The 27,628-nt window shown below is 41.7% G+C and overlaps 1 protein-coding gene across 6 annotated transcripts in view; it reads right to left on the bottom strand.

Annotated features, from left to right (window-relative positions):
- The window catches only part of KIF16B (kinesin family member 16B), a 308,638-nt gene that overhangs the window by 240,818 nt on the left and 40,192 nt on the right, over positions 1 to 27,628 (bottom strand). For all 6 annotated transcript variants that reach the window (XM_033185556.1, XM_033185558.1, XM_033185554.1 and 3 more), the window contains exons 2-7: positions 22,106 to 22,175; positions 19,833 to 19,946; positions 8,948 to 9,064; positions 6,262 to 6,359; positions 4,844 to 4,953; positions 1,380 to 1,522 (exon numbers count right to left, since the gene is read on the bottom strand). In XM_033185556.1, the coding sequence (XP_033041447.1) occupies positions 1,380 to 1,522; positions 4,844 to 4,953; positions 6,262 to 6,359; positions 8,948 to 9,064; positions 19,833 to 19,946; positions 22,106 to 22,175 (652 nt within the window). The remainder of the gene's footprint in view (positions 1 to 1,379; positions 1,523 to 4,843; positions 4,954 to 6,261; positions 6,360 to 8,947; positions 9,065 to 19,832; positions 19,947 to 22,105; positions 22,176 to 27,628) is intronic.

Below are 27,628 nucleotides of genomic sequence, written 5' to 3'. Positions count from 1 at the left end.
TATAGAAAAGAGCATTCAACCATTATTGGATGCTAAAACATCTTGTTGCACAAATTATTTTTTTAATGTAAAATCTTAAATACTATATTCCTTGCTTCTGAATTCTACCAAAATTCTATGTTCACAAAGACTTCTGATCTATGTGTTACATTTTGAACCAAAATGCCCCCCAAATTACCATATATTTATAGAAATATAAACCTCCTAGAAATGAGAGATGGTGGCCAGGCCCAGCAGCTTATGCCTGTGATCCCAGCACTTTGGGAGGCCAAAGTGGGAGCATCGCTTGAGCCTAGGAGTTCAAGACCAGCCTCGGCAACATAGTGAGACATCATCTCTAGAAAAAATTAAAAAAAAAAAAATTAGCTGGGCGTGGTGTTGTGCACCTATAGTCCCAGCTCCCTGGAAAGCTGAGGTGGGAGATCGCTTGAGCCCAGAAGGTTGAGACTGCAGTGAGCCGTGATCACAACACTGCACTCTAGCCTGGACAACAGAGTGAAATCATGTGTCAAAAAAAAAACAAAAAAAAATTAGAGATGGCCATATGCTAATCAGGCACTAACCAGAAAGCAGGAGAAAAACCAATCAACTTGAGTAAATCAAAAGGAAAGGTCTAACAGAAGATTACGATATGGAGAATTTAAGGCAAGCTGTTCTGACTGGCCTTAGAGAATTCGTTTTCTTGCTCTTTGATCTCCCTCATTAATAAAATGCTGCCTCTTTGTATCTGATGTGTCCAACTGTTAACACAGATGAGGACATCCCTAAGTTCCTAGCATATACTTAGACCCTGACAGGACACTTCATTTTTGCATTCATCTATTCTACTGGCCTCAGTGTTAAAATATTTACCCTCAATAATTTCCACAGATGTTCAAGATGCTCTCAACCTCTTGATCATAATGAATTCTTACATTAGTACTTATAAATATTCGCTGCCCTTTAATATCACTCTAATAATCATAATCAACACAGCAAGGTGAGTGCCATGGAGCGGTAATGGGTAATGCACTGCACTGAGCTACTCACCTTGGCTTCCAGCTGGTCTGACTCACAATCCATTATATCCCACAGAGTTTGCAACAATGAAAACTTTTGCTTAATTAAGCACAGAGCAAGTTGTTTTATGTCTAGAACAGGGTAGAAGCCTGCTAAGTATTTCTTAAGGGTACACATCAGGATATTTCAAATTACTGTGATTGTAACCACAGAGAAACTCAGCACACAGCACATGTTCAACTCTAATTAACAAGAAAATGACAGTCAGTCACCTTTACCTGCTGCTGCTCCTGGTTCAACAATGATCGGTCCTCAGCTGGTGCTAATCAGCAAGTAAAGACCTCAGGGATGGAGCCAGCCAGGCCCGCAGCTGCCCTTACCTGAGTGAACTTGATGGTGAAGATGGCATGAGACCTGCTGCTGACGTCGTTCATCCCAGTCGCTGCGGTGGTCCGGTTGATATTACCCGCATCCATAAGTTCTTCTACGTCAGCATAATTCTGTACTAAATGTTTGGATAAATCTGAAAAAAAAAATGGAAGGGGTGAAGAAATCCCCCTAATATATAGAAAATGGAATACAAAATTGCCCTCTATGAAATAATACACAACTCCAAAATCTGCTGACCTGTCTGAAGACCTCACTTGTCTCTCTAGGGCGGTGGTATGTAACACAGACCTGGGAGCTGGGTGGTTGGGTGGCTGGGGTTGAATACCAGCTCTGCTGCTTACTAGCTGTGGCTTTACATAGTTATGGACAAGCTGCTTCACCTCACTGTGCCTCAGTTACCTCACGTGATCATGTGTACCTACCACATAAGGCCATGGTCCCCAACTTTTTCGGCACCAGAGATCAGTTTCATGGAAGGTCATTTTTCCACGGATGAGGGGTAAGGGGAACAGATTCAGGATGAACTTGTTCCATACCTCAGATCATAAGGCATTAGTTATATTCTCATTAGGAGCATGCCACCTAGATCCGTCATACGTGTAGTTCAGAATAGTGTTCGTGCTCCTATGAGAATCTAATGCTGCCACTGATCTGACAGGAGGCAGAACTCAGGTAGTAATGCTCGCTCCCTGGCTGTTCACCTCCTACTGTGCGGCCCACTTCCTAAAAGGATATGGATCAGTACCAGTCTGCAGCCCGGGAGTTAGGGGCCTCTGACATAAGGTATTTAAGATAAAGGTTAGCTATTATATTATCATCAACCTCATTAACATTAGTCATAGCACATAGAAGAAAAAGGTAAAAGCACTGCCTGCATGCAAAACCCAAGAGCATTTTTTAAATCGTTTAAAAACATTGTTTCATTGACTTTTTTGGAACATTCATATGGTTCTAAAGTCAAAGGCTACACAGTTACACTGTGTAAAGGGTCCCTGGCCCTATGCTATAGCTCCCCACTTCCCCTTCTGTCAGGGAACCAAACGTTACATACCCTTCTAGAAATAACCTATACATATACAAGCAATCATATTTATCTATAACTATCTTTTCCCCCTTACATACAAATGGTAGCATACCATAAGCATTAGTTTGCACCCTGCTTTTAAATGGAATAATACATTAAAGAACATTCTATATCAGTTAAGGTGTTTCCTCATTCATTTTTAAGGCTGCAGGGGATTGGATCATATGCATGTACCATGACCAATTTAACCATGGAGACTACAGAAGTTGTTCATATTTTGTTTCCAATTATGAGTAATGCTGCTACAAACAGTCTTGCACATAAGTCTTTTCAAATGCCTGTGAATGTTTATACAGAATAAATTCTTAGAGGTGGAATTTCTAGACAGAAATTTTGATAACTATTGCAAAATTGTTGTCCATATAGGGCAATTTACACCCAGCAGTAGCAAGGTATAAGAGTGCTTGTCTCCCAGCACCCTCCACAATACTGTCTTATCAGGATTATTTACATCTGCCAAAGATGGATGACAAATGTTACCTCCAAGTATTTTTATTTTGTTTTTCTCTTAGTATGAGTGAGGCTAAGCATTCCTTCCTGCATTTAAAAATCATCTGCATTTCCATTTCTATGAACAGCCTAGTCATACATATTCTTTGTTCATTTTAATATTTGGTTGTTGAATCTGTCCTTACTGATTTACAGGAGTTCTTTATATAGTAGGAAAATAAGTCCTTTGTCTAAAACTTGAATTGAAAATATTTTTCCTATTTTGTAATTAAGCTTTTTACTTCGCTTACAGTGTTTCTGTCAAGCATGATGTTTTATTTTGCTATTCTTTGTTTAACCATTTCTAATTTAACACTGTTTATTTTACGGTTTCTGAGTTTTAAGTTTGGTTTTTAAAAGCCTTCTTTCCTCCAGGTTTCTGGGGAAAAAATTAACTCACGGATTTTTATAGTTATTTTATTATTTAATATTTTTACACTTAAATCTGCAGTCTAGTTACCATTTATCCTGGTGTAAAACTGAGTTGTGGTACCAATTTACTTTTTTCTCCTCCTAGACAGCTTAATAATCCCTCCAATAATTTTCCTAAGGTTTGAATAGCACATTGATTATAAACTAAATTCTCCTAAGTATCGAGGTCAGATTCTGGATGTTTGCCCTGTTTTGTTATTCTCTCTCTTCATACATCAGTTTTATATGTTTTAACATGTGACAAGACACTTGTCAGAAAACATGAAGGCATGAGTTAGGCTAAAAACTCTTAACAGTAATAGCTACACCACATGCCACAGGACAACTACATACTGGCACACTTTGCTTTGCTTTGGGCATACAAGGCAAAAGTTTAAGTGGAAATTTATTAAAATACAGATGGGCCGGGCATGGTGGCTCATGCCTGTAATCCCAGTACTTTGGGAGGCCGAGGTGGGTGGATCACAAGGTCAGGAGTTCAAGACCAGCCTGGCCAAGATGGCGAAACACCATCTCTACCAAAAATACAAAAATTAGCCAGGTACAGTGGCAGACGCCTGTAATCCCAGCTACTCAGGAGGCTGAGGCAGAGAAGTGCTTGAACTCAGGAGGCGAAGCTTGTAGTGAGCCGAGATCACACCACTGCACTCCAGCCTGGGTGACAGAGTGAGACTCCGTCCAAAAAAAAAAAAAAAAAAAGAATACAGATGGGGTCCTGTTGTATCTCCCAGTAAAAGAAGACAACCAAAACCAGAAAGAACTTTAAACCTGTGACCAGTTCTGTCCTGCATCCACAGAGACACAAATGAAGAACATGAAAGCATGTCTCTATGTGTGATTCCTGCAGGCCAGCCATTCTAAGTTGCCTTATACAGAGGAGGTAAGATCAGCTTCATTAAGAGGACAGTTTTAAATCCAGCCGATTCTTAAATAATTAGCAAAGGCCAATTCTGTACTCATCATTGCTTGTGTTATTCCTCACAACTGACTGTGCCACGACTAGCATATCACAACACAGATGCTGAAACCCACAGAGGAAATCCTCCAAACACACTTCCTAAGAGGCAAGAGGTTCAGAATATCTTTATTGTCATATATCACCATTAGGGTCAGTAAAGACACACTGCAAAAATGCAGTGCCATTTAGAGAGACAGATTGCAGGTTTGCTTACCTTACCTTACATTTGGAAAAGAAAATTCCAGAGATTTCTTAAAAACAGAGGAAATCTATTGGTAAGCCTCATAAAATCAGCGAATGGCCAGTGAAGTAGAAATTCACTAACTGAACATCATGTAGTGACAGTTCATGTCATTCTTACTCTAACAAAATTCCAAAATTAAAATTAAATAAATTTTTAAAAGCTCACCATTATGCTGTATTTTTTCTTTGAAAGTGTTATTTTTACATAGATTGCAAAACGAATATGGCTGTGAAATATCTACTCTTACCCTCAACATAAGGGCCTTCTTTGGGATGCTCACGGACTCTCAAATTGAAGGTTTTAGATGACTTCCGCCGAAGTAGATCTCTCACACGTTCGTTATAAATTTCTAAGTAGCTAAAAATTTTAAATAAAATTGAATTCAGAAAAATGATTTCAGACATTAATATCAGTAACAACACATAACAGCAGCAACCTGCTAACATAAATAGCAACAGCAGCAGTTACCATTTACGAGTGGTGACTATGTATCAGGTACGATGAGTCCTCACTTAAGGTCACTGACAGTTTCTTGGAAAGTGCAACTTTAAGGGAAAGGACATACAGTGGGTCCTCAAATAACACTGCTTCCTTCAACATCGTGTTGCTATAACGTTGATAAGAAAAAGAACTGGTTTCATTATATGTTGTTTCACTTAAAGTCACGATTTCTAAGAATGTATCAAGAAACGACATTAGGCCAGGGGTGGTGGCTCACGCCTGTAATCCTAACAGTTTGGGAGGCCGAGGCAGATGGATCACTTGAGGTCAGAAGTTCAAGACCAGCCTGACCAACATGGTGAAACCCCATTCCTACTAAAAATACAAAAATTACCCAGGCATAGTAATGGATGACTGTAATCCAAGCTACTTGGGAGGCTGAGGCAGGAGAATCACTTGAACCTGGGAGGTGGAGGTTGCAATGAGCCAAGAGTATGCCACTGTACTCCAGCCTGGGCGACAGAGTAAGACTCCATCTCAAAAAAAAAAAGGAAGTGACATTAAGTAAGGACTTACTGTACCATGCTAAGCACCAGACATGGATTATTTCATTGAATTCCTACAATACACAGAGATAAGTACCACTACTATCCTCATTTTATAGGTTAGGCAAGGGAGGTTTAGTGTGATTCAAATAACTTGTCCAAGACCACACAGCACTCAAGTAGGTGTAAAAACCCTATATTGCCATATCTGGGTCTGCCCTTGAAACTACCAAAGAGACTGGCTCCCCTCACAGGTTTAATTTCAAGGAGGAAAAAGCACCTCAACCACTCAGATTTTCTCGTAGGTTAGATTTATCGTGATCCAGCCAAGATAAAGAATAATATAAACCTTACTAAGCTAAAAGAATGAGGCAAGCAATGGGGCATACACTTAAAAATCAGCAGCTCACTCCATTTGAGATGAACATCCCACACTAGTTTCTGACCAAGCTGTTATTTCTACCAGCTCCCAAATCCTTATCCAAACTGTACCCAAGAAAATCACTAAAAACTTACGCGTTTTAAGCTTTATCCCCAAACCATGATCACAGGAGGGGAAAAGGGAAGACTTTTTCTTTAGGAATCTAAAGACCTTATCCATTTCCAGCACCTAAATGCAAGCCAACCAGCATTGACTCTAATCAAGCTCATACTCGGTTACTCAGGCCACAGGCCCTACCTGACTTCAGTTCGAAAAGAAGCTTCATCCCATCTGGTGGTTTCATTTATCCGACTGAAGAGCCCTTCACAGATCCGAGGTATTAAGCCAGAATCTCCCTGCAATGGGAAGGACTAATGTCACAGCTGTCACTCAAAATAAAAGCAACTAATGATTAAATCTGCAATTTGCTGGTGCGAATTTAGACTCAAGTGGCCTATATGCCAACCCCTGGCCTACCACGGCCCACACCATATACCCGCTCCAGGGCTGCTTTCTACTCTATGAAATGAGATGATTAAGGCTTCTGATTTATACATGCTGGGACTCTGATAATATATGGTCATCAGTTGTTAGTTAAATCATGGCTTACGAACAAGGAAACTTAATCTCTAACATTTAAATAAGACAGTCTATAACTGTACAATAAATGTTAAAAATATATGCTCAAATGACCAAGGTAGGTGAAATACACACCAGGCAAAAAAGAAACACCAAGAAAAACTTAGTAATCCCCATGGCAGTTAATAATTGTCTTAAAAACTTAGGTAACAAGACCACATTAAAATCTATGCTTGCCAGGTGCAGTGGCTCAGCCTTTAATCCCAGCACTTTGGGAGGCCGAGGCGGGTGGATCACCTGAAATCAGGAGTTCGAGACCAGCCTGGCCAACATGGTGAAACCGTGTCTCTACTAAAAATACAAATATTAGCCAGGTGTGGTGGCACGTGCCTGTAATCCCAGCTACTGGGTAGGCTGAGGCAGGAGAATCGCTTGAACCTGGGAGGCGGAGGTTGCACCATTGCATTTCAGCCTAGGCAACAAGAGCAAAAATCCGTTTTAAAAAAAAAAAACACCACATGCTATGTCCCTACTTTGATAGCTAACCCCTACCATAGCCTTCCTCGATGGAAAATTTTAATATACCATATTATTTATACAATGTGGGTGTAACATTCAATAATTTCAATAATATTTATGTTTCAGTCAGCCTTAAAAAGCTGATGAACCTCAGAATATAATAAAAGTCAGGCAAAATGATCTTGCTAGGAAACCAAGGCAGAGCATCAATGCTTTCTTGTCATGCTCCCTCTCTACCTTCACTCAATCCCCATGCCCAAAAACTAGAAGACGGCATGACTGTGTTCAGAGATTGTTTTTTCTTTGTACCATTAAATCAGTACTAATTCTTAACAAGGAAAAATGAGTCTTACATCATATTTTTGGTTCTTACTTTAAAATAAAGAAAGGATACCCAAGGAGCACTCAACTATAAGATCAGAGAAAAACACTTGTAATCGGTGAGTGCTTTATAAATGTTTGACTTACATAAAATAGTTACTAGGGAATCAACATACAAATTTCACTTTTAGAAGTTTATTTTTTTTCCCAAAGACACAGTAGGAAAGGAGGAACTGAGAAGTAATGATAAAAGGAAATGTGAAACTCTCGAAATTAGCTGTTTGGTCCTCTCGTTTGTTCTTCCCTTTTCAGATTGAGGACTTGCCAAACAACACTGACTGACTTCTTGTGTAAAGGAAAAGCCTGGATGTAAGCAGTGAGGTTACATGTCCTGAAATCATTTATTCTGGAAAGTTCTGTTTTCTAACACATGACTTCCATGAACCCCCAAACCTTCAGCATTAAAGACACCACATGTCTGCCAGCAGGAAACCCTCAATCATCTTCTACTAGTGTCTCTACATCTCGACTATGCCACAGGTTTGGCAGGCAATGAACAGAGCTTTCAGTAAGAAATAAGAAAATAAAAAAAAAAAACAGGCCTGGCACAGTGGCTCACACCTGTAATCCCAGCACTTTGGGAGGCCGAGGCGGGTGGATCATCTAAGGTCAGGAGCTCGAGACCAGCCTGGCCAACATGGTGAAACCCCATCTCCACTAAAAATACAAAATTAGCCAGGCATGATGATGCGCACCTGTCATCTATTTGGGAGGCTGAGGCAGGAGAATCACTTGAAACCAGGAGGCAGAGCTTGCAATGAGCCGAGATGGCACCACTGCACTCCAGCCTGGGTGACAGAGTGAGACTCCATCTCAAAAAAAAAAAAAAAAGAAAACAGAAGAATGATCTAAATCTGGAGAAAACATAGAACAAGAAAGTTCTTGCAATAATTTATAGTTTTTACTCCTCTGTATTTTGGGGCAAGTATAACATTAATATCAGTTAACTTACATAGCTTATAAAACTGCATATAGTGTGTTTATAAATATGTAAACTCTATATAAACTATATAATTCTAACTTTTTAATGTATTTTCAGGATTTATGTAGTACCTTTCTATCAAAGAGTTAGAATTTTTTTACATTTTACTTGGGGAAAAATGTTTTGAATAATTTTAAAAAGAACAGACTTCAGTAATTTTATTCAAACGGTTGTGTTGGCAGAAAAGAAGAATACATTACTCATGGGCCCAACACACTTTTTTGATAAGATTATAAGGCCTTTAAAAACAGAAAATGAACAGGGACTTGCATCCATTATTCATGCTTATATACTTAAAATTATTTCTAATTTAAACTCTCTCAAAGGAAATTTAGTCCAACTTATCACTGAGTTTTATCTTATTACTAAAGAATAATCAGAACATGAAAAGTTAGCACAGACCAAATAGATAAAAGAGATCATTCTACCAGTGCAGAGAAAGATAATGAGAAATTTCCTTCCCACACAGTATAAACAACGTACAGAATTTCCCATCATAGTGTATGACTTTCCAGATCCAGTTTGCCCATATGCAAAGACACAAGCATTATAACCTTCAAATGCAGACTTCACGACGTCTGTGCCGAGGGTTTTGAAAACCTGAAAGCCAAAAAGAACACACAAAAGACACAATTAGCATAGATTTTAATAAAAGCCCCTTCAGTGCTGACAATGTTCTTGAATGATACTTTCAGCTCTTAAGGATTAGACCATATAAATAAATCACTGCAGAACCATTTACAACAACATATGTATATACCACAGTTTTCAATCAAAGATAAACTTTTTAAGCAAACAAAAAGCAGCCCCATCCTCTTTCCTACTTAAGTTTACCAAAAAATATCCTGAAGTATAAAAATGTAAACAAGGGCCGGGCGCGGTGGCTCAAGCCTGTAATCCCAGCACTTTGGGAGGCCGAGGCGGGCGGATCACAAGGTCAGGAGATCGAGACCATCCTGGCTAACACGGTGAAACCCCGTCTCTACTAAAAATACAAAAAACTAGCCGGGCGAGGTGGCGGGCGCCTGTAGTCCCAGCTACTCGGAGGCTGAGGCAGGAGAATGGCGTGAACCCGGGAGGCGGAGCTTGCAGTGAGCTGAGATCTGGCCACTGCACTCCAGCTTGGGTGACAGAGCGAGACTCCATCTCAAAAAAAAAAAAAAAAAAAAATGTAAACAAGGCAAAGTGACAATCATGTTTAGAAGCAAAGACTATTTTAAAGCATCATGATTAGCCATTCACAATTATATAAATATATAAAGCTATTCATTCTATCAGAGCTTCCAGAAACAAAATATTCAAAACCTGAAGGTCACAGCAGACGGAAATTCCTGCCCAAGCCAAGCCAAATCAATGCCTTCATTTTAAGGGTTCAGCTACTCATCAAAATCAACCTCTGCAGGTGCTCATGGAGCTGAGTGACAGGTGGATGCAGATGAGGCTGGGGTGGCTAGGCTCCCCCATGTCAGTGTCCAGGTGCTTTTTCCTATTTGGACATTTGCCCAGGATGGAAAAGGCAGGGAGACAAGCTGTGTGGGGCCAGGGTGGGGGTCCACACCTACAATGGCCGAAGTCCACGTCCAACATTCCACATAATTACAATTTGGATAGTGAAAGGAGGTGAAGTACAAATGCTTCACCCAGACAACTGATGGTAAATGAAGGAAATCAAGGTTCAAAATCTTCTTAGTTATAGCCAGCTGGAAAGAAACAACCAAAGCTTTCATGTAGTCTCCTGTCCTCTCAGCCCAGCACACTAAGGGCAGATAAAGCATCTCCCTGCTTCAAAAGGTAGGCACAAGAGCCGCTGAGGAGATGCCAAACAGGGAAGCTCGCTCAGCTTCAGGTGAAGGGCTCCTCTGTGGTGTCACCACCGTCCAAGGTGGGGCCTCAGCATCCCTACAAGAGCATCCAATCTACGACTGACACCACATCAGCCAACTCATGGGACCCAGATGGATCAACCAAAGAGTCATCACCAGCTACTGCCAAACCAAAAGCAGCAGGTCCCAAACTTTGCAGCACATTACAACCGCTTGGGAAGCCTGGAAAAGTCCAATGGTCAGGCCGGTAACCCAGCCCAATTAAGTACGAATCTAAGGGAGTGTGAACCTAGGAATCCATTCTTCTAAACTCCCTATGTGATTTCAAAGCATGGCAACATTTGAGGAGTGACCTAGAGCACTCACATCTGCCAGTCAGCGCAGGCAGTACAGGGACCCTGCGTGGAAGCCAGATTCCCATAAGGATGTGCACATGGCCTACATCAGTGCGGACATATGGAGACAACACCCCTCTGGCCACAACACCCACACCCTAGACAGGGCCGATAAACCTGGCCATCTGCATCTCAGCTCCACCTCAACCATCCCTGCTGATAACACAGCCTGTCACCCAAGGACAAGATGAAAATACAGCCAACTGGACCTCAGCTGTCTTCAGATCCATCTTCCCACTGACTTCTACAGACTTTGTTTCCTCAGCCTCATCAGTAAAAGATTTCAACAAACTGTCATTTCAATTGAGTCATTTCCACAAATTGCCAATCTCATTCATTCTGAGTTAATTCTTAACCATTTTAGCTTTACGAGCTGACAGTCTTCGATCTTGCTCTCAAATTCTGATGACTTACTCAAGTCTCAACCATAATGGCAGCTCACACTTACTCCGGTCTTTCTAAACCCTTTCGTGTGTTCATGTATAATTCTCATCAAAACACTACAGGGTGAGTAGTGTTACAAGACCCATTTTTCGGATAAGGAAGCTGAAGGGGGAGAGGCCAGGTAACTGGGCACACACCAGGGAGTGCCAGAGCTGGGACTGCATCCAGGACTTTCTTATCACTGTGATGTGTCCTCTTCCCACACCCTCGAAAGCAACAACCAGGCCCCAATCCTACCTTGAAGGGCCCCTCCCCGATCTACTCTTAAGAAGCAAAAGTCAGGAACCCCAGGGACACTCAGGACTCCAGACCACCAGTTGGAGTCTTATTTTCACCAACGTATATGGAATGTGAGTAAAAACTAAATATTTCCCCAATTCTCTCAGATTAAACAAAACACAAAAGGCAAATATCATTTTTTTATGAATTCACTAGTAAGGAAAAAAGTCGCCTAAACACTTCTCAAAGAATAAAGCAGGATCTTTTCTCATAGTTTGGCCTGGGACTAAACCAAAGTCATGGAAAATATCACATTTAAACCAAACCCAAAGGGTTTCAGAATAAAATTATTCCCTAGGGTTAAAACTATGCCTACCACTTTGCTATTACTTCATTGCCCAGAAAGTTAACGCAGGCGGTTTTCCAATTCAGTGGATCAGCGGGGTTTGGTCTGGGGGAGACATGACTGCAAACGGGTCTAGAAAATCCAGGTCTGGAGGCGCAGAGACCCTGGGCTGGCTCAGTCTCAGCCTCACTCCCAGTGGGTCTCAAAAAACCCACCCAAACTTGGTGCCATGACCTGGAAAAGCAGCCGGCACTGCCTGCATCTCTCCAGGGGTCTTGGCAAGGAAATCGAGATACCCCCATCACAACTCCCACAGAGGATGCACCAAGCACCAGCCCCACAACCAAGGTAGGAAAGAGGGCCTGCTTTATGAGACTGACAACCGCTCTTCCCTGCTAGCATCAGAGCCTGGCTGACCTGGTTACCTGAAACCCACCTTGCTGCCTGTCAGAGCACAGACTTGAAAGCTGATTTCCTGAGTAATCCAAGGCATCACTGGGGCCTCACTTGAGGGGAACTGCCCACAAGAGGGCACTGTTAAAACAAAGACGCACTCATCGGGCATGTCAACTGGGAAATGTTAGGTTTCAAGTTTCTCCTGGGTTGAATTAAGGAACAAGTTGTGTGAGATCAAAGCCTCCCTTTGGAGTTTTGAAGAACCATTAAGAAAAGCAGACCTTGTTTAATGGTCTTTAATTCACATGACGGTAGATTTAAGTTGCTCATTGATTTTTTTCTAATTCTAAAATTAATTTGGGAGAAAAAATATTAATGGTCATCTTACTTGGTATTTGTTCAAGGTTAAGGGAAACTTGAACTTATAGTAGTAGACATGATATATTTTCTCAATATGCCTTCATATTCAAATCACACACACACACACACACACACACACACCACACACCATGCTACACTCGCATCTTCCCCTATTTATAGCAGGGATGCGACCTGCCAGCCATTTCCTGTGCCTGATCCATCTGTCATCGAGAACACACCACTCCTTCTCATCCACATCCTTAAGACCTTCCAGTGGCATCTCCAGCACCCGGTACAACAGCCCCACGGTCCAACTCTGCTACTATTAAAAATCAATTAGGTCTACAAACCTGGGCAAGTTCCTTAAGCTTACTGAATCTCTTCAACAAAGAAAAGTAGAGTTAAAATTTAACACATTTGATTCCTGTGAGGATTAAACAAGATAGCACATATGAACACAAGCAGAGTTTCTGACACCAACAGAAGTTCAACCAACATCAGTTCCTTTCCTCTCCCAGGCCTTCTTTCAGACCAGGCACCACCTCTCTCTGTGAGGCTCCCATTCTCATCACTGCTATTCCTTCCTACTTTTTCCTTTTTAAGAGACAGGGTCTCGCTTTGTTGCCCAGGCTGGACTTGTCCTGGCCTCAAGCAATCCTCCCACCTCAGCTCCCCAAGTAGCTGGGACTACAAGGGCGCAACGCTGCACCCAGCTCCTGTTTTTCCCAGGATTCAGTATCTTCTGGATACAGTCGCTCCAGTCCTCCAACTTTAACATTTACATTGTCTCAGAAAGCCAACTTCCTCCACAAACCATTTACAAACGGACTACATTTCTCAAATGTTAAGGTGCACACAGAGAACTGGGGATCTTGCTAAAAACAATTCAGATCTAATTCAGTAGGTCTTGGAATAGGTCCTGAGATTTCACATTTCTAACAAGTTCCCAGGCGGTACTGATGATCCTGGTGCATGGACACATTTCAAGCTGCAAGAAACAAGTACTTTTGGTGGCTGGCAAGATGGCCAAATACAGCTTTGGTCTGCAGCTCCCGGTGAGATCAATGCAGAAGGCAGGTGATGTCTGGATTTTCAATTGAGGTACCTGGCTGGCTCATCTCACTGGGACTGGTTAGACAGTGGATGCAGCCCACGGAGGGTGAACAGATGCAGGGTTGAAAATAGCCTCACCCGGAAAGTGCAAGTGGTTGGAGAACTCCCTCCCCTCGCCAAGGGAAGCCATGAGGGACTGTGCCATGAAGAACAGTGCATTCCGGCCCAAATATTATGCTTTTCCCACGGTCTTCACAACTCGCAGACCAGGAGATTCCTTCGGGTGCCTACACCACCAGGGTCCTGTGTTTTAAGCACAAAAGTGGGCAGCTGCTTGGGCAGACACCAAGCTAGCTGCAGGAGTTCTTTTTTTCATACCCCAGTGGCGCCTGGAACACCAGAGAGACAGAACTGCTCACTCCCCTGGAAAGGAACCTGAAGCCAGGGAGCCAAGTGGTCTAGCTCAGTGGATCCCATCCCCACAGAGCCCAGAAAGCAAAGATCCACTGGCTTGAAATTCTCACTGCCAGCACTGCAGTCTGAAGTGGACCTGGGATGTTCGAGCTTAGTGGGTGGTAGGGCACCCACCATTACTGAGGCTTGAGTAGGCGGTTTCCCCCTCACTGTGTAAATAAAGTTGCCAGGAAGTTCAAGCTGAGCGGAGCCCACCACAGCTTGGCAAAGCCCCTGTAGCCAGACTGCCTCTCTAGATTCCTCCTCTCTGGGCAGGGCATCTCTGAAAGAAAGGCAGCGGCCCAGTCAGGGGCTTATAGATAAAACTCCCATTTTCCTGGGACAGAGCACCTGGGGGAAAGGGCGGCTGTGGGCGCAGCTTCAGCAGACTTAAACGTTCCTACCTGCCAGGTCTGAAGAGACCAGCAGATCTCCCAGCACAGCACTCGCGCTCTGCTAAGGGACAGACTGCCTCCTCGGGTGGGTCCCTGACCCCCATGCCTCCTGACACCTCCCAGCAGGGGCTGACAGACACTTCATATAGGAGAGCTCCGGTTGGCATCTGGTGGGTGCCCCTCTGGGACAAAGCTTCCAGAGGAAGGAACAGGCAGCAATCTTTGCTATTCTGCAGCCTCCGCTGGTGATACCCAGGCAAACAGGGTCTGGAGTGGACCTCCAGCAAACTCCAGGAGACCTGCAGCAGAGGGGCCTGACTGCTAGAAGGAAAACAAACAAACAGAAAGAAATAGCATCAACATCAAAAAAAGGACACCCACGCAAAGGTCACCAACATCAAAGCCCAAAGGTAGATAAATCCACAAAGATGAGGAAAAACCAGTGCAAAAAGGCTGAAAATTCAAAAAACCAGAATGCTGCTTCTCCTCCAAAGAATTACAACTCCTTGCCAGCAAGGAAACAAAACTGGATGGAGAATGAGTTTGATGAATTGACAGAAGCAGGCTTCAGAAGGTGGGAAAACAAAGTCCTCTGAGCTAAGGAAGTGTGTTCTAACCCAATACAAGGAAGCTAAGAACCTTGAAAAAGGGTTAGACGAATTGCTAACTAGAATAACCAGTTTTGAGAAGAACACAAAAGACCTGATGGAGCTCAAAAACACAGCACAAGAACTTCATAAAGCATACACAGGTATTAATAGCCAAACAGATCAAGCAGAAGAAAGGACATCAGAGATTGAAGATCAACTTAATGAAATAAAGCATGAAGACAAGATTAGAGAAAAAAGAATGAAAAGGAATGAACGGAGCCTCCAATAAATATGGGACTATGTGAAAAGACCAAACCTACATTTGATTGGTGTACCTCAAAGTGATGGGGAGAATGGAACCAAGTTGGAAAACACTCGTCAGGCTATTATCCAGGAGAACTTCCCCAACCTAGCAAGACAGGCCAACATTCAAATTCAGGAAATACAGAGAACACCACAAAGATACTCCTCGAGTAGAGCAAAACTCAAGACACATGATCATCAGATTCACCAAGGTAGAAATGAAGGAAAAAATGTTAAGCGCAGCCAGAGAGAAATGTCGGGTTACCCACAAAGGGAAGCCCACCAGACTAACAGTGAATCTCTCAGCAGAAATCCTACAAGCCAGAAGAGAGTGGGGGCCAATATTCAACATCCTTAAAGAAAAGAATTTTCAACCCAGAATTTCATATCCAGCCAAAGTAACCTTCCTAAGCAAAGGAGAAATAAAATCCTTTACAGACAAGCAAATGCTGAGAGATTTTGCCACCACTAGGCCTGCCTTACAAGAGCTCCTGAAGGAAGCACTAAATATGGAAAGGAAAAACCGGTACCAGCCACTGCAAAACCATACAAAATTGTAAAGACCATCAATACTGTGAAGAAACTGCATCAACTAATGGGCAAAATAACCAGCTACCATCATAATGACAGGATCAAATACACACATAACAATATTAACCTTACATATAAAAGGGCTAAATGCCCCAATTAAAAGACACAGACTGGCATTTTTAATTAGATAAAGAGTCAAGACCCATTTGTGTGCTGTATTCAGGAGACCCATCTCATGTGCAAAGACACACAAAGGCTCAAAATAAAGGAAGAGAAGAATATTTACCAAGCAAATGGAAAGCAAAAAAAAGCAGGGGTTGCAATCTTAGTCTCTGATAAAATAGACTTTAAGCCAACAAAGATCAAAAATTAAAAAGAAGGGCGTTACACAATGGTAAACGGATTAATGCAACAAGAAGAGTTAACTATCCTAAATAGATATGCACCCAATACAGGAGCACCCAGATTCATAAAGCAAGTTCTTAGAGACCTACAAAGAGAATTAGACTCCCACACAATAATAGTGGGAGACTTTAACACCCCACTGTCAATATTAGACAGACCAACAAGACAGAAAATTAACAAGGATATTCAGGACTTGAACTCATCTCTGGACCAAACGAGACTAATAGACATCTACAGAACTCTCCACCCCAAATCAACAGAACATACATTCTTCTTTGCACCACATCACATTTACTCTAAAATTGACCACATAATTGGAAGTAAAACACTCCTCAGCAAATGCAAAAGAATGGAAATCATAACAGACAGTCTCTCAGATCACACTGCAATCAGATTAGAACTCAGGATTGAGAAACTCACTCAAAACTTCACTACATGGAAACTGAACAATCCATCACATAAACAGAACCAATGACAAAAATCACATGATTATCTCAATAGATGCACAAAAGGCCTTCGACAAAATTCAACACCCCTTCATACTAAAAACTCTCAATAAACTAGGTCTTGATGGACGGGATCTCAAAATAATAAGAGTTGTGTATGACAAACCCACAGCCAATATCATACTGAATGGGCAAAAGCTGGAAGCATTCCCTTTGAAAACCGGCACAAGACAAGGATGGCCTCTCTCATCACTCCTATTCAACATAGTGTTGGAAGTTCTGGCCTGGGCAATCACGCAGGAGAAAGAAAGAAAGAAAGGGTATTCAATTAGGAAAACAGGAAGTCAAATTGTCCCTCTTTGTAGATGACAATGACTGTATATTTAGAAAACCCCATCATCTCAGCTCAAAATCTCCTTAAGCTGATAAGCAACTTCAGCAAACTCTCAGGATACAAAATCAATGTGCAAAAATCACAAGCATTCCTATACACAAATAACAGACAAACAGAGAGCCAAATCATGAGTGAACTCCCATTCACAATTGCTACAAAGAGAATACAATACCTAGGAATCCAACTTACAAGAGACATGAAGGACCTCTTCAAGGAGAAGTACAAACCACTGCTCAAGGAAATAAGAGAGGGCACAAACAAATGGAAAAACATTCCATGCTCATGGATAGAAGAATCAATATTGTGAAAATGGTCACACTGCCCAAAGTAATTTATAGATTCAATGCTATCCCCATCAAGCTCCCACTGACTTTCTTGACAGAATTAGAAAAAACTATTTTAAATTTCATATGGAACCAAAAAACAGACCATATAGCCAAAACAATCCTAAGCAAAAAGAACAAAGCTGGAGGCATCACGCTACCTGACTTCAAATTATACTACAAGGCTACAGTAACAAAACAGCATGGTACTGGTATCAAAACAGAGATACAGACAAATGGAACAGAACAGAGGCCACAGAAATAACGCCACCCATCTGATCTTTGACAACCTGACAAAAACAAGCAATGGGGGAAGGATTCCCTATTTAATAAATGGTGTCGGGAAAACTGGCTAGTCATATGCAGAAAACGGAAACTGGACCTCTACTTTACGCCTTATACAAAAATTAATTCAAGATGGATTAAAGACTTAAACGTAAGACCTAAGACCATAAAAATCCTAGAAGAAAACCTAAGCAATACCAGTCAGGACATAGGCATGGGCAAAGACTTCATGACTAAAACACCAAAAGCAATGGCAACAAAAGCCAAAATTGACAAATGAGATCTAATTAAACTAAAGAGCTTCCACACAGCAAAAGAAACTATCATCAGAGTGAACAGGCAACCTACAGAATAGGAGAAAATTTTTGCAATCTATCCATCTGACAAAGGGCTAATATCCAGAATCTACAAGGAACTTAAACAAATGTACAAGAAAAAAACAACCCCATCAAAAAGTGGGCAAAGGATATGAACAGACACGTCTCAAAAGAAGACATTTATGCAACCAACAAACATATGAAAAGAAGCTCATCATCACCGGTCATTAGAGAAATGCAACTCAAAACCACAACGAGATACTATCTCACGCCAGTTAGAATGGTGATCATTAAAAAGGAAACAACAGATGCTGGAGAGGATGTGCAGAAACAGGAACGCTTTTACACTGTTAGTGGGAGTGCAAATTATTTCAACCATTGTGGAAGATAGTGTGGCGATTCCTCAAGGATCTAGAACAAGAAATACCATTTGCAAGGATCTAGAAACAGAAATACCATTTGGCCCAGCAATCCCATTATTGGGTATATACCCAAAGGATTATAAATCATTCTACTATAAAGACACATGCACATGTATGTTTATTGCAGCACTATTCACAATAGCAACGACTTGGAACCAACCCAAATGCCCATCAATGATAGACTGGATAAAGAAAATGTGGCACATATACACCATGGAATACTATGCAGCCATAAAAAAGGATGAGTTCATGTTCTTTGCAGGGACATGGATGAAGCTGGAAACCATCATTCTCAGCAAACTAATACAGGAACAGAAAACCAAACACCAGATGTTCTCACTCAAAAGTGGGAGCTGAACTATGAGAACACATGGACACAGTGAAGGGAATGTCACACACCAGGGCCTGTCAGGGGGTAGGGGGTTAGGGGAGGGATAGCATTAAAATGTAGATGTCAGGTTGACGGGTGCAGCAAACCACCATGGCACGTGTATACCTATGTAACAAACCTGGACGTTCTGCACATGTATCCCAGAACTTAAAGTATAATTTAAAAAAAAAAAAAAAAGAAAGAAACAAGTTCTTTTTCATGCCCTACTTTTCGAGATCCCATTGCATGGATTACAACCCAGGCCAGGCAGGACAGGAATTCTTATCCCCATTTTAACATATGGAGACTTAAAGCAATGTATCTAAAGAAGCTGTCAACAAGCCAGGAAGAGGCCCAGTGATGAAGTCTGTGTTTTTTCTTCTATACTGCTCCCCATTTCTAACCCCACTCTGCTCAAATACCCGGCTTTTCCCCACCCAGAGAAATATACTTGTCCCTCTGCTCACCTGAAATGTCTACATCAGTGTCTTGATAGGCTTCTGGGGGTACCTTTGTGTCTGTTCTTACCTGTCCACTTCACATCTACATTTTAGCCCTTAAAAGCCTACAGGCCAGGTTTCTTGGACAAATTCCAGCATCATTCTAGATTCTAGAAAGATTCTGAATGAAACACTCATTCTTTCTAGAATCCACTCTAAAACCTGTAATGATCCACACAAGCTGGGAACACATGACTTGGGTTTGAGGTTTCCTCCTAAATCCCCACACTGAATAGCACTCAAGGTTAAGTGGCTTTTTTACTGGGCTTAGCAGCATACACATTTCCCCACAGAAATGCTTTCTATGTAGAGCTCCTTCTAAACAGGAACCATATCCAGGTTTTGAAACAAATTAAAAATTATCATCATTATGCTTAAAAGTGAAAAAAAAAAATCAACCTTTTGAGAACTGAGTTTTTCTCAGGCTTAAATAAATACTCCTAAATAACACTCAGAAAGTTAAGTTAGCAAAGGCTAGTTTTACACAAAAATTACATTCAGAAGGAAATTGGCAAGATATTTTAAAGAATTTTAGGGTAGGCATGTTTTTCTCAATGTGAAAATAAATCAACATAAATATTCTGAAAATATCATATACCATTTCTTGTGAAACATAATCTGGGCTTTTCGTATCAGCAGAATAAAAAGAAAAGTCATAGGTGAAGGTCTTGGTCCGTTCTCTTCCTGAGTCCCCAGTGCCTCCTTCTGGTATCTAGAAAGAAATGATTAGGATAATAATAATAATGTAAAGAGCACTGCCATTTGACCCAAACGTCCATGTTTCTACCCTGACTAAAAAGCATTTCATTCCTGCTGGCGTCTCTAAAACAATAAATAAATAAAATTGAAATATGAACTAAACTCCTTGCAGCAATCCAAGTTGCCTGTCATACGACCCAAGAATACCATTCTGACCTTTTTTTTCCCACGATTAACTCCTAAGAACCCAACACTCCAGCCAGACTCTGTTTTTCCAGCTTCCGTGATTTTTATTTACTGTTCCCTCCACCTAAATCCACCAGAGTTGGGCTTTGCACAACTATGAGGGTGGTATTCACATAGATCATGGTAAGACTGGCACCTTCTAGAGCTGTATGATTTTGTGGTCTCATTGAAAATTCCAGGTCAGACGTCTCCTCTTTCATGACACTTCCCTTGGACACTGCATGGAGAAGTAATTTCTCCTACCTCCGACAGCCTAGACTCTTCCAGGACACACCATATTGTGAGTTTATTGCAGGTGTTTGCATGTATCTTGTCCCCCTTGCTATATGCTTAAAGTGCACCCCAAAACCATGTTTTAACATCTTCATATGCTCCCAAAGTCTGTTTATTGGACATATGCTGAATAACTTCAATGAGCACCATATTTTCCATGATTCACATATTATTAAAAAAATTATGGTTCTTATGAAAACACTAAAAGTCTGGGCATCTGTTCTGGTTACTGAAACATCAGATGATAAAATGTTTATAAAACTCAAAAAGCAACAGAGTAATAGAAGAAAACAGATGAATGCACAAAGAAAGGAGACTCATCCAGGGTCAGCAGTCTTTTACCAAAGTACTGTGAGCGTAGAAAGACACATGAAGGAAAGACAAGGTAATTACCAGCTGGGAATGGACAAGTGACAACTGGGTAGAAACGTGAGAAGATGCGAGAGGCCAAAGGAAGGGAAAGAAGCACCGTGCAGGCCAGACAGAGCTGGAATGCACAAGGGTTGTGCTAAGCAGAAAAAGAAAGGCATCCAGTGGAGAATGCCTCAGGTAAAGGACATCAGTGCCTCAACGGAGGAAATCAAATGATCCAGAGGCTGCTCAGTTGGAAGATGGGAGCACTTCCCAGCTTCTATCATTGGAGATCAACTCGCACTACTTTGAAATTGGATCTCAAAGTACCCAGTCCTTTGAGCCACATATTAATAGAAATCTGCTCCTCAGATGTGAATAGGAGATGGATCTGACTTGGCCATGGAGCATCATGTCTCAGAAATCCAGACCTAAAAGTTAATGACAAATATCGAAGGAGAAAGGCAATGAACCCACAAAGTACTTCATTTCTTTCTTTCTTTTTTTTTTTTTAATTTAAGATGGGATCTTGCTCTGTTGCCCAGCGTTGAGTGCAATGGCATAAACAGGGCTCACTGCATGCAGCCTTGATCTCCTGGGCTCAAGTAATCCTCCTACCTCAGCCTCTCAAGTAGCTAGGACCACAGGTGTGCACCACCGAGTCCGGCTCTGATTTCTTCAATATTAATTTTATACCCCTGTTACTCTCCTCAGTGAAAAGCATTCAGTGTCCTTTAAAAATTTCCCAATTAAATAAACAAACAGGATATTTTAAGTGCCAAAGGAGAAACCTACCATCTTGAAAATATTTTTTAACCTTTTTTTCCAGAAAAGAAATTTGGTGATTTTTTTTTAATCTTTGCCATCCTGAGTTTTGAATAATAATACCAGTTCTTCTTCAAGGATTACCAAACATGATTATTTTCATTAAAAAAATAGAAAAAAGTCTAGGGGCAAAGCTTATTTAATGTTCACAGAACACAGTCAATCGCCAGGCTAAGTCCGTACCATGAGGACACAGGATGAAAATGCCCGAATCTGGGATAGACTCAGGAGCTCCTGGACCAGAGCAACGGCTTGGATTTGGCTTCCAGATCAAATAAAGCCAGGGATGGGAAAGGAAACAGGATCAACTCTTCTGCTTCAAGACTGAGCCCAAGCCAGGTGCAAGTTGACATGGTTAACTGCACTGGAAAGGAGGGTGTGGAAACAGCAGACAGGCTTTATTTATCCGTAAGTCATCCCCACAGTAAAGCAATCATGGGGCTCTTGGAACTTAAGCAAGGCCAGGTCACTACTTGCCTTTAAGTTTGTGATTGTTGTTTTGCTTTTCTCCATCTGAATAATGAACTTGGCCTCCAAGTCCTTTTCCCTGCAACACAAATAATTCAGTAGTGGTTAGAAGAGAAAACATTATTAAAAACAAAACAAAACTAAACCCATTTGTTTAATTTACTTTTTACATTAGGAGTTTATTTTTCAGTGGCATCTGAGGAGCAATCCCGGACACCACTCATTCCAAAACCTTACTAATATAACATGAAGATATGCAAAATGATGCCACCATCAACAATTATGACTGATACAGTGTGTTGTTAAACCCTGAAAGAATTTCCAATTGTAAGCCAAAGGAAGAGTAAATGAAATCACAGACACCACAATGGGCCAAGACTCACCAAAAAAAAGCAGCCCCACTCACCTTGTTACAAAGAGAAAGATACCTTAGCCCCTACACAAGATGCAAACCAAAAAGAAAGCTGGAGTGGTTACAAGCAGGTGCTGCTTCCAGAAGCAGCCAGGGCACTGTTCCCTCCTCCTACCTTCCTTCTACATCTGTTCAGAAACTGCATTTCTCAGAAAACAGCAGAACAGGAGGACTCCTTAAGAGTACAGTTCCCTAGAATAAATGACCATACATTTACCCAATGGAGTGTGACGCCACTGAACAAGGAATGAGGAAGATCTCTATATCCTGTTATAGTGTGGCCACTGGGATATACTGTTCAGTGGAGACAAAAGATGGAGAAAATCTATGTAGAAAAATACAATTATATTTTAAAACTTTTTTTTTTTTTTTTTTTTTGAGACGGAGTCTCACTGTGTCGCCCAGGCTGGAGTGCAGTGGCGCGATCTCGGCTCACTGCAAGCTCCGCCTCCCGGGTTCCAGCCATTCTCCCGCCTCAGCCTCCGAGTAGCTGGGACTACAGGCGCCCGCCACCGCGCCCGGCTAGTTTTTTTTTGTATTTTTAGTAGAGACGGGGTTTCACCGTGTTAGCCAGGAGGGTCTCGATCTCCTGACCTCGTGATCCGCCCGCCTCGGCCTCCCAAAGTGCTGGGATTACAGGCTTGAGCCACCACGCCCGGCCATTTTAAAACTTTTTTAAAACCTATGTATTTTTCAAAAGGCTACCTAGGAAAAAAAGGGAAATTGAGGATAAGGATTTGGGGCGGACAAGGGAAGTGGACAAGGATAGAAGCTAGATTTCTGCAAATATACTTTGATCTGGAGGTCATCTTTAGAATGATAAAAATAATTTATGCAAAAATGAAACAAAAATTAAAAAAAAAGCTAAAATTCCGAAGTAAGTTGAAGCAAATGAATCTAGTTGTATACCACAGTGAGAAATTATTTCAATTATGACTCTATAGAGGAATTTGACTATACTGTAATGAGATATATCCTTAAAAAAAAAAAAAGAACTACAAAGAAATCTTAAACCATTTTTAGTAATCATATTTTTGGTGGTAATGTAAGTGTCATTATTCTGAGATTTCTGTCTGTGTACTGTGGGACATTACAAGAGTAATTATGTTGGTGCCGTAGAGAACCAAGGTTTTTGAAGTGGCTGAATGAGATACAAACATAAGTTTGATGAGGTTAAGTAAAAACTGTAGTCCTGGCCGAGCTACAGTTGGCTCACATCTGTAATCTCTGCACTTTAGGAGGCCGAGGCGGGCGGATCACCTGAGGTCGGGAGTTCAAGACCAGCCTGACCAACATGGAGAAACCCCATCTCTACTAAAAATACAAAATTAGCCGGGCATGGTGGTGCACACCTGTAATCCCAGCTACTCCGGAGGCTGGGGCAGGAGAATCGCTTGAACCCGGGAGGCGGAGGTTGCAGTGAGCCGAGATCGCGCCATTCCACTCCAGCCTGGGCCAACTCTGTCCTGGGAAAAACTGTAGTCCTGAATCTAATTGGAAGGAGTAGCAGAAACTTCATCTTTCAACCTAAATTAAAAAAACAAACAACTCCCTTGCTTTGTCCATTGAAAAGGCCTAGAATCTTATGCTCAAATTACAGCCTATAAATACCATTTTCCACTAAAATAAGTCAGGGTTCCTTGGAGAAGTGACTCAGTCCAAATATTGAACCATTTCCTCACACAATAAAGCAGGAACACTAACACAGGTCACTAGGGCTGTGGCGGGCACCTTGTAACATGGCTCCCAATGATCGCCCGGTACTCACACCCTGGTGTGTATGATCCCTGCCCTTGAGTGTGGGCTGGACCTAGTGAGTCACTTCTAATGACTACAACCCAAACACACCCAAGTGATGGTCTGTCACCTCCCAGGCGGGCTTTCAAGACTGTGACTTCTGTCTTGCTGGCTCTCTCTTCTCCCTTCTCTCTTAGAGCCCTGGCAGTGAGAAAAGCCAGGGATGACAGAGTGAGGACCCCTGTGGACAGACCCAGCCAGCAGGAAACAGGGGCCTACCAGCAGCATGCCAGACAGCCTGGCAGGGCACGCTCCCCAAGCCCACACAGGGACATGACGATGAAACATGACTGGGCAGTCGCCTGGCACCCTGACTGCAGCGCTAGGGGAGAGCCAGAGTCAGAAGACCCTGCTAAACCCCACCCAGATTCCTGACCCATAGAAACTCTGAGATAATACAGGCTGCGTTTTGTTGTTGTTGTTGTTTGGTTTTTTCGAGACAGAGTTTCACTCCTGCCGCCCAAGATGGAGTGCAGTGGCATGATCTCAGCTCACTGCAACCTCCACCTCCTAGGCTCAAGCGATTATCCTGCCTTAGCCTCCCAGGTAGCTTTGACTACAGGTACGCACCACTGCACCTGCCTATTTTTGTATTTTTTGTAGATGGAGTTTTGCTGTATTGTTCAGGCTGGTCTCAAACTCCTGAGCTCAAGCAATCCACCCGCCTCGGCCTCCCAAAGTGCTGGGATTACAAGCGTGAGCCACTATGCCTGGTCAATACACACTGTTTTAAGCCCCTAAGTTTTGGGGTAATTTGTTATACACTAAAAGAAAACTAATACAACGACCCTGTCAAAAAGGACTCAGGAACCAACCTGCATAAGTTCCTGCTGCCCAAAGTTGAGAAATCTAGGCAGCAAAAAAACTAAAAACCAACTGAAATACATAGATATTTAAGCACATAAACTCATAACTTAAAAATAAAAACTCAATGGTCCCCTCTGAAGGATCAAAGGATCTGTCTCATTATTTTGAAAACGTTAAAAGAATCAAGCATTTATCTTGCATTTCCAAAACTATCTGTACTTCAAGTAACCCAATAACTGTGAAAGAAAGTTTCTCCTTTAGAGATATTCCTGCTTAAAAAAAAAAAAAAGAAGGAATAACAGAATTAAAATATCATTTCGTCACCACCGGTGAATTAATGGCTCTAGGGAGGGACCACCAATGGTTACCAGGCCAGCCGCTGTGAAGTACCAACGCCACTGCCCCAGGGTTCCTGTCCTTCCCTCACAGGGATGGCCCGGCTCTGACCTAGAGCTGCCCTACAGGGAACCAGCAGCAAAGACAAGTGTAAGTGGGAATATGTCAATATCCTTAGGCAAGGGAATCAGCAAAATCCAGCCTGTGGGAAAGGCGGCAGGGTAAATGACCCAGCATATTCCAAATTATGACAAATTGCAAAGAATATAAAGATGGAAGGGAAATCTAAAGCTAAAAAAGACATTAAAAACATATCAACCAACTGGATCCCAATTCAAACAGAAAAAGCACTTTAAAAATTGTAACCATTTGGGAGGCCGAGGCAGGCAGATCACCTGAAGTCAGGGTTCGAGACCAGCCTGGCCAACATGGCGAAATCCCACCTCTACTAAAAAGACAAAAAACAGCCAGGCATGGTGGTGGGTGCCTGTAATCCCAGTTACTTGGGAGGCTGGGGCAGGAGAATCGGTTGAATCCAAGAGGGAGAGGTTGCAGTAAGCCGAGATCATGCCATTGCACTCCAGACTGGACGATAAGAGTGAAACTCTGTCTCAAAAAGGAAAAAAAAAAAAAATTATAACTTACATAGGGAAATGTTAACACTGACTAGATATTCGATGATATTAAGGAATTATTACTAATATTGTAGGTATGATAACAATATTATGACTTTAAAAAAAAACCTTTTAGAGATACATATTGAAATATTTACAAATCAAATGATATGTCGCCTGGGATTTACTTTAAAATAATCCAGGTATGGGGAAACCAGCTAAGGGGTAACATCTTGGCCAGCTCAGATGAAGACAGACAAAATAAATATCAGTTGTGAACAATTAAACCGAAAAAGCATTTGCAGTAAACACCATTCAGGAACTACAGCGGATTCCCAGGGCCAAGTTGAACATTTCCAAGCCTGAAAAGTGCTTCCACTCCAACCCACCAGGAGTTGGACAATTCCATTGTGGACCCAAAAGTAAGAACTGCTTCAAGAACACCCCATATTCATGTGGCTGCAAAACAAATACTTCATAAAATTAAACCTTTCCTACAGCATTCAACTACCAAAGCATGTCCTGCTCAACAAGAGAACAAACCACCTGGGTTTACTTATATCACAGACAGCCACCTCTAGATTCCTCCCATTCCCACAGCAGGTCATTTCTCAGTCAATCACTAACCTAATGTGTCCAGAGCTTTCATCTTACAACCACTATTATCAACAAATACCTCTCATGAACACAAAATTATCCAGCTACATAGAAATATTAGAAGTAATCGTGGTATTGCTCATATTGACTCGTCAATTCTTGCCTATAAAATGAAGTAATGTGGCTCATACCATGCCCACTACTCCTGCTGGAAGCCAGAGACTCCATAATTCACCATCTCAGAACCTCACACCTTTGGAGCAGCTCAATTTAAAGGGCCCTCCCACATGATCATGTATTCTAACCTGCAGGTAACCAGGGCAGTGTGTTCCTAGTTTTAAATTAACATCCATTGTATAAAAGCACTAGGAGAGATACTGACTGAAAGACTGTTACACAATGACTGTCTTTTTATTAGCCACTTCTAAAATGAAAACTGAAGATGCAGGTAGGTTTCAAAGGTTTCACAACCTCCCTGAAATCCTATGCACTGGGATGAGTGGGTGGGAAGGGGGATGAGGAGCAGGAGGCAGGTTCACTATTCTAAGGGTCCACAGCTTTCCTCAGTTTCTCAAAGAGTTCCATCACCCTAAAAGATAGGAATCCCTACTCTGACCCTTAATGCTCAAAATATGCTCCAGGAACCAGCAACATCAGTGGCTCCAGGGAAGCTTGACAGAAATGAGGGTTCTCAGGCCCCACCTAAAACCTACTGAATAGGAACCTACATTTTAACAAGAACTGTAAATGATTCTGATGAACATTAAAATTTAAAAAGCACTGCTCTGCTGTTGTACTTAATATGACATAGTAATAGATGGGTATTAGGTTTACCCTTATGAAATAAACTCTACAATATTATCTACTTCTTATACTGGGAAACTCACTAGCCTTTGTTCTTTGACTTTTAAGTTTTATTTTTAAAATCACGTGACAGAATATGGATGGATATACCATAAGTCAGCTAAT

The sequence above is a fragment of the Trachypithecus francoisi genome, unplaced genomic scaffold, assembly GCF_009764315.1.
Source record: "Trachypithecus francoisi isolate TF-2019V2 unplaced genomic scaffold, Tfra_2.0 Lachesis_group21, whole genome shotgun sequence".
Taxonomy (NCBI): domain Eukaryota; kingdom Metazoa; phylum Chordata; class Mammalia; order Primates; family Cercopithecidae; genus Trachypithecus; species Trachypithecus francoisi.
This window is presented reverse-complemented; position numbering and strand designations above follow the sequence as displayed.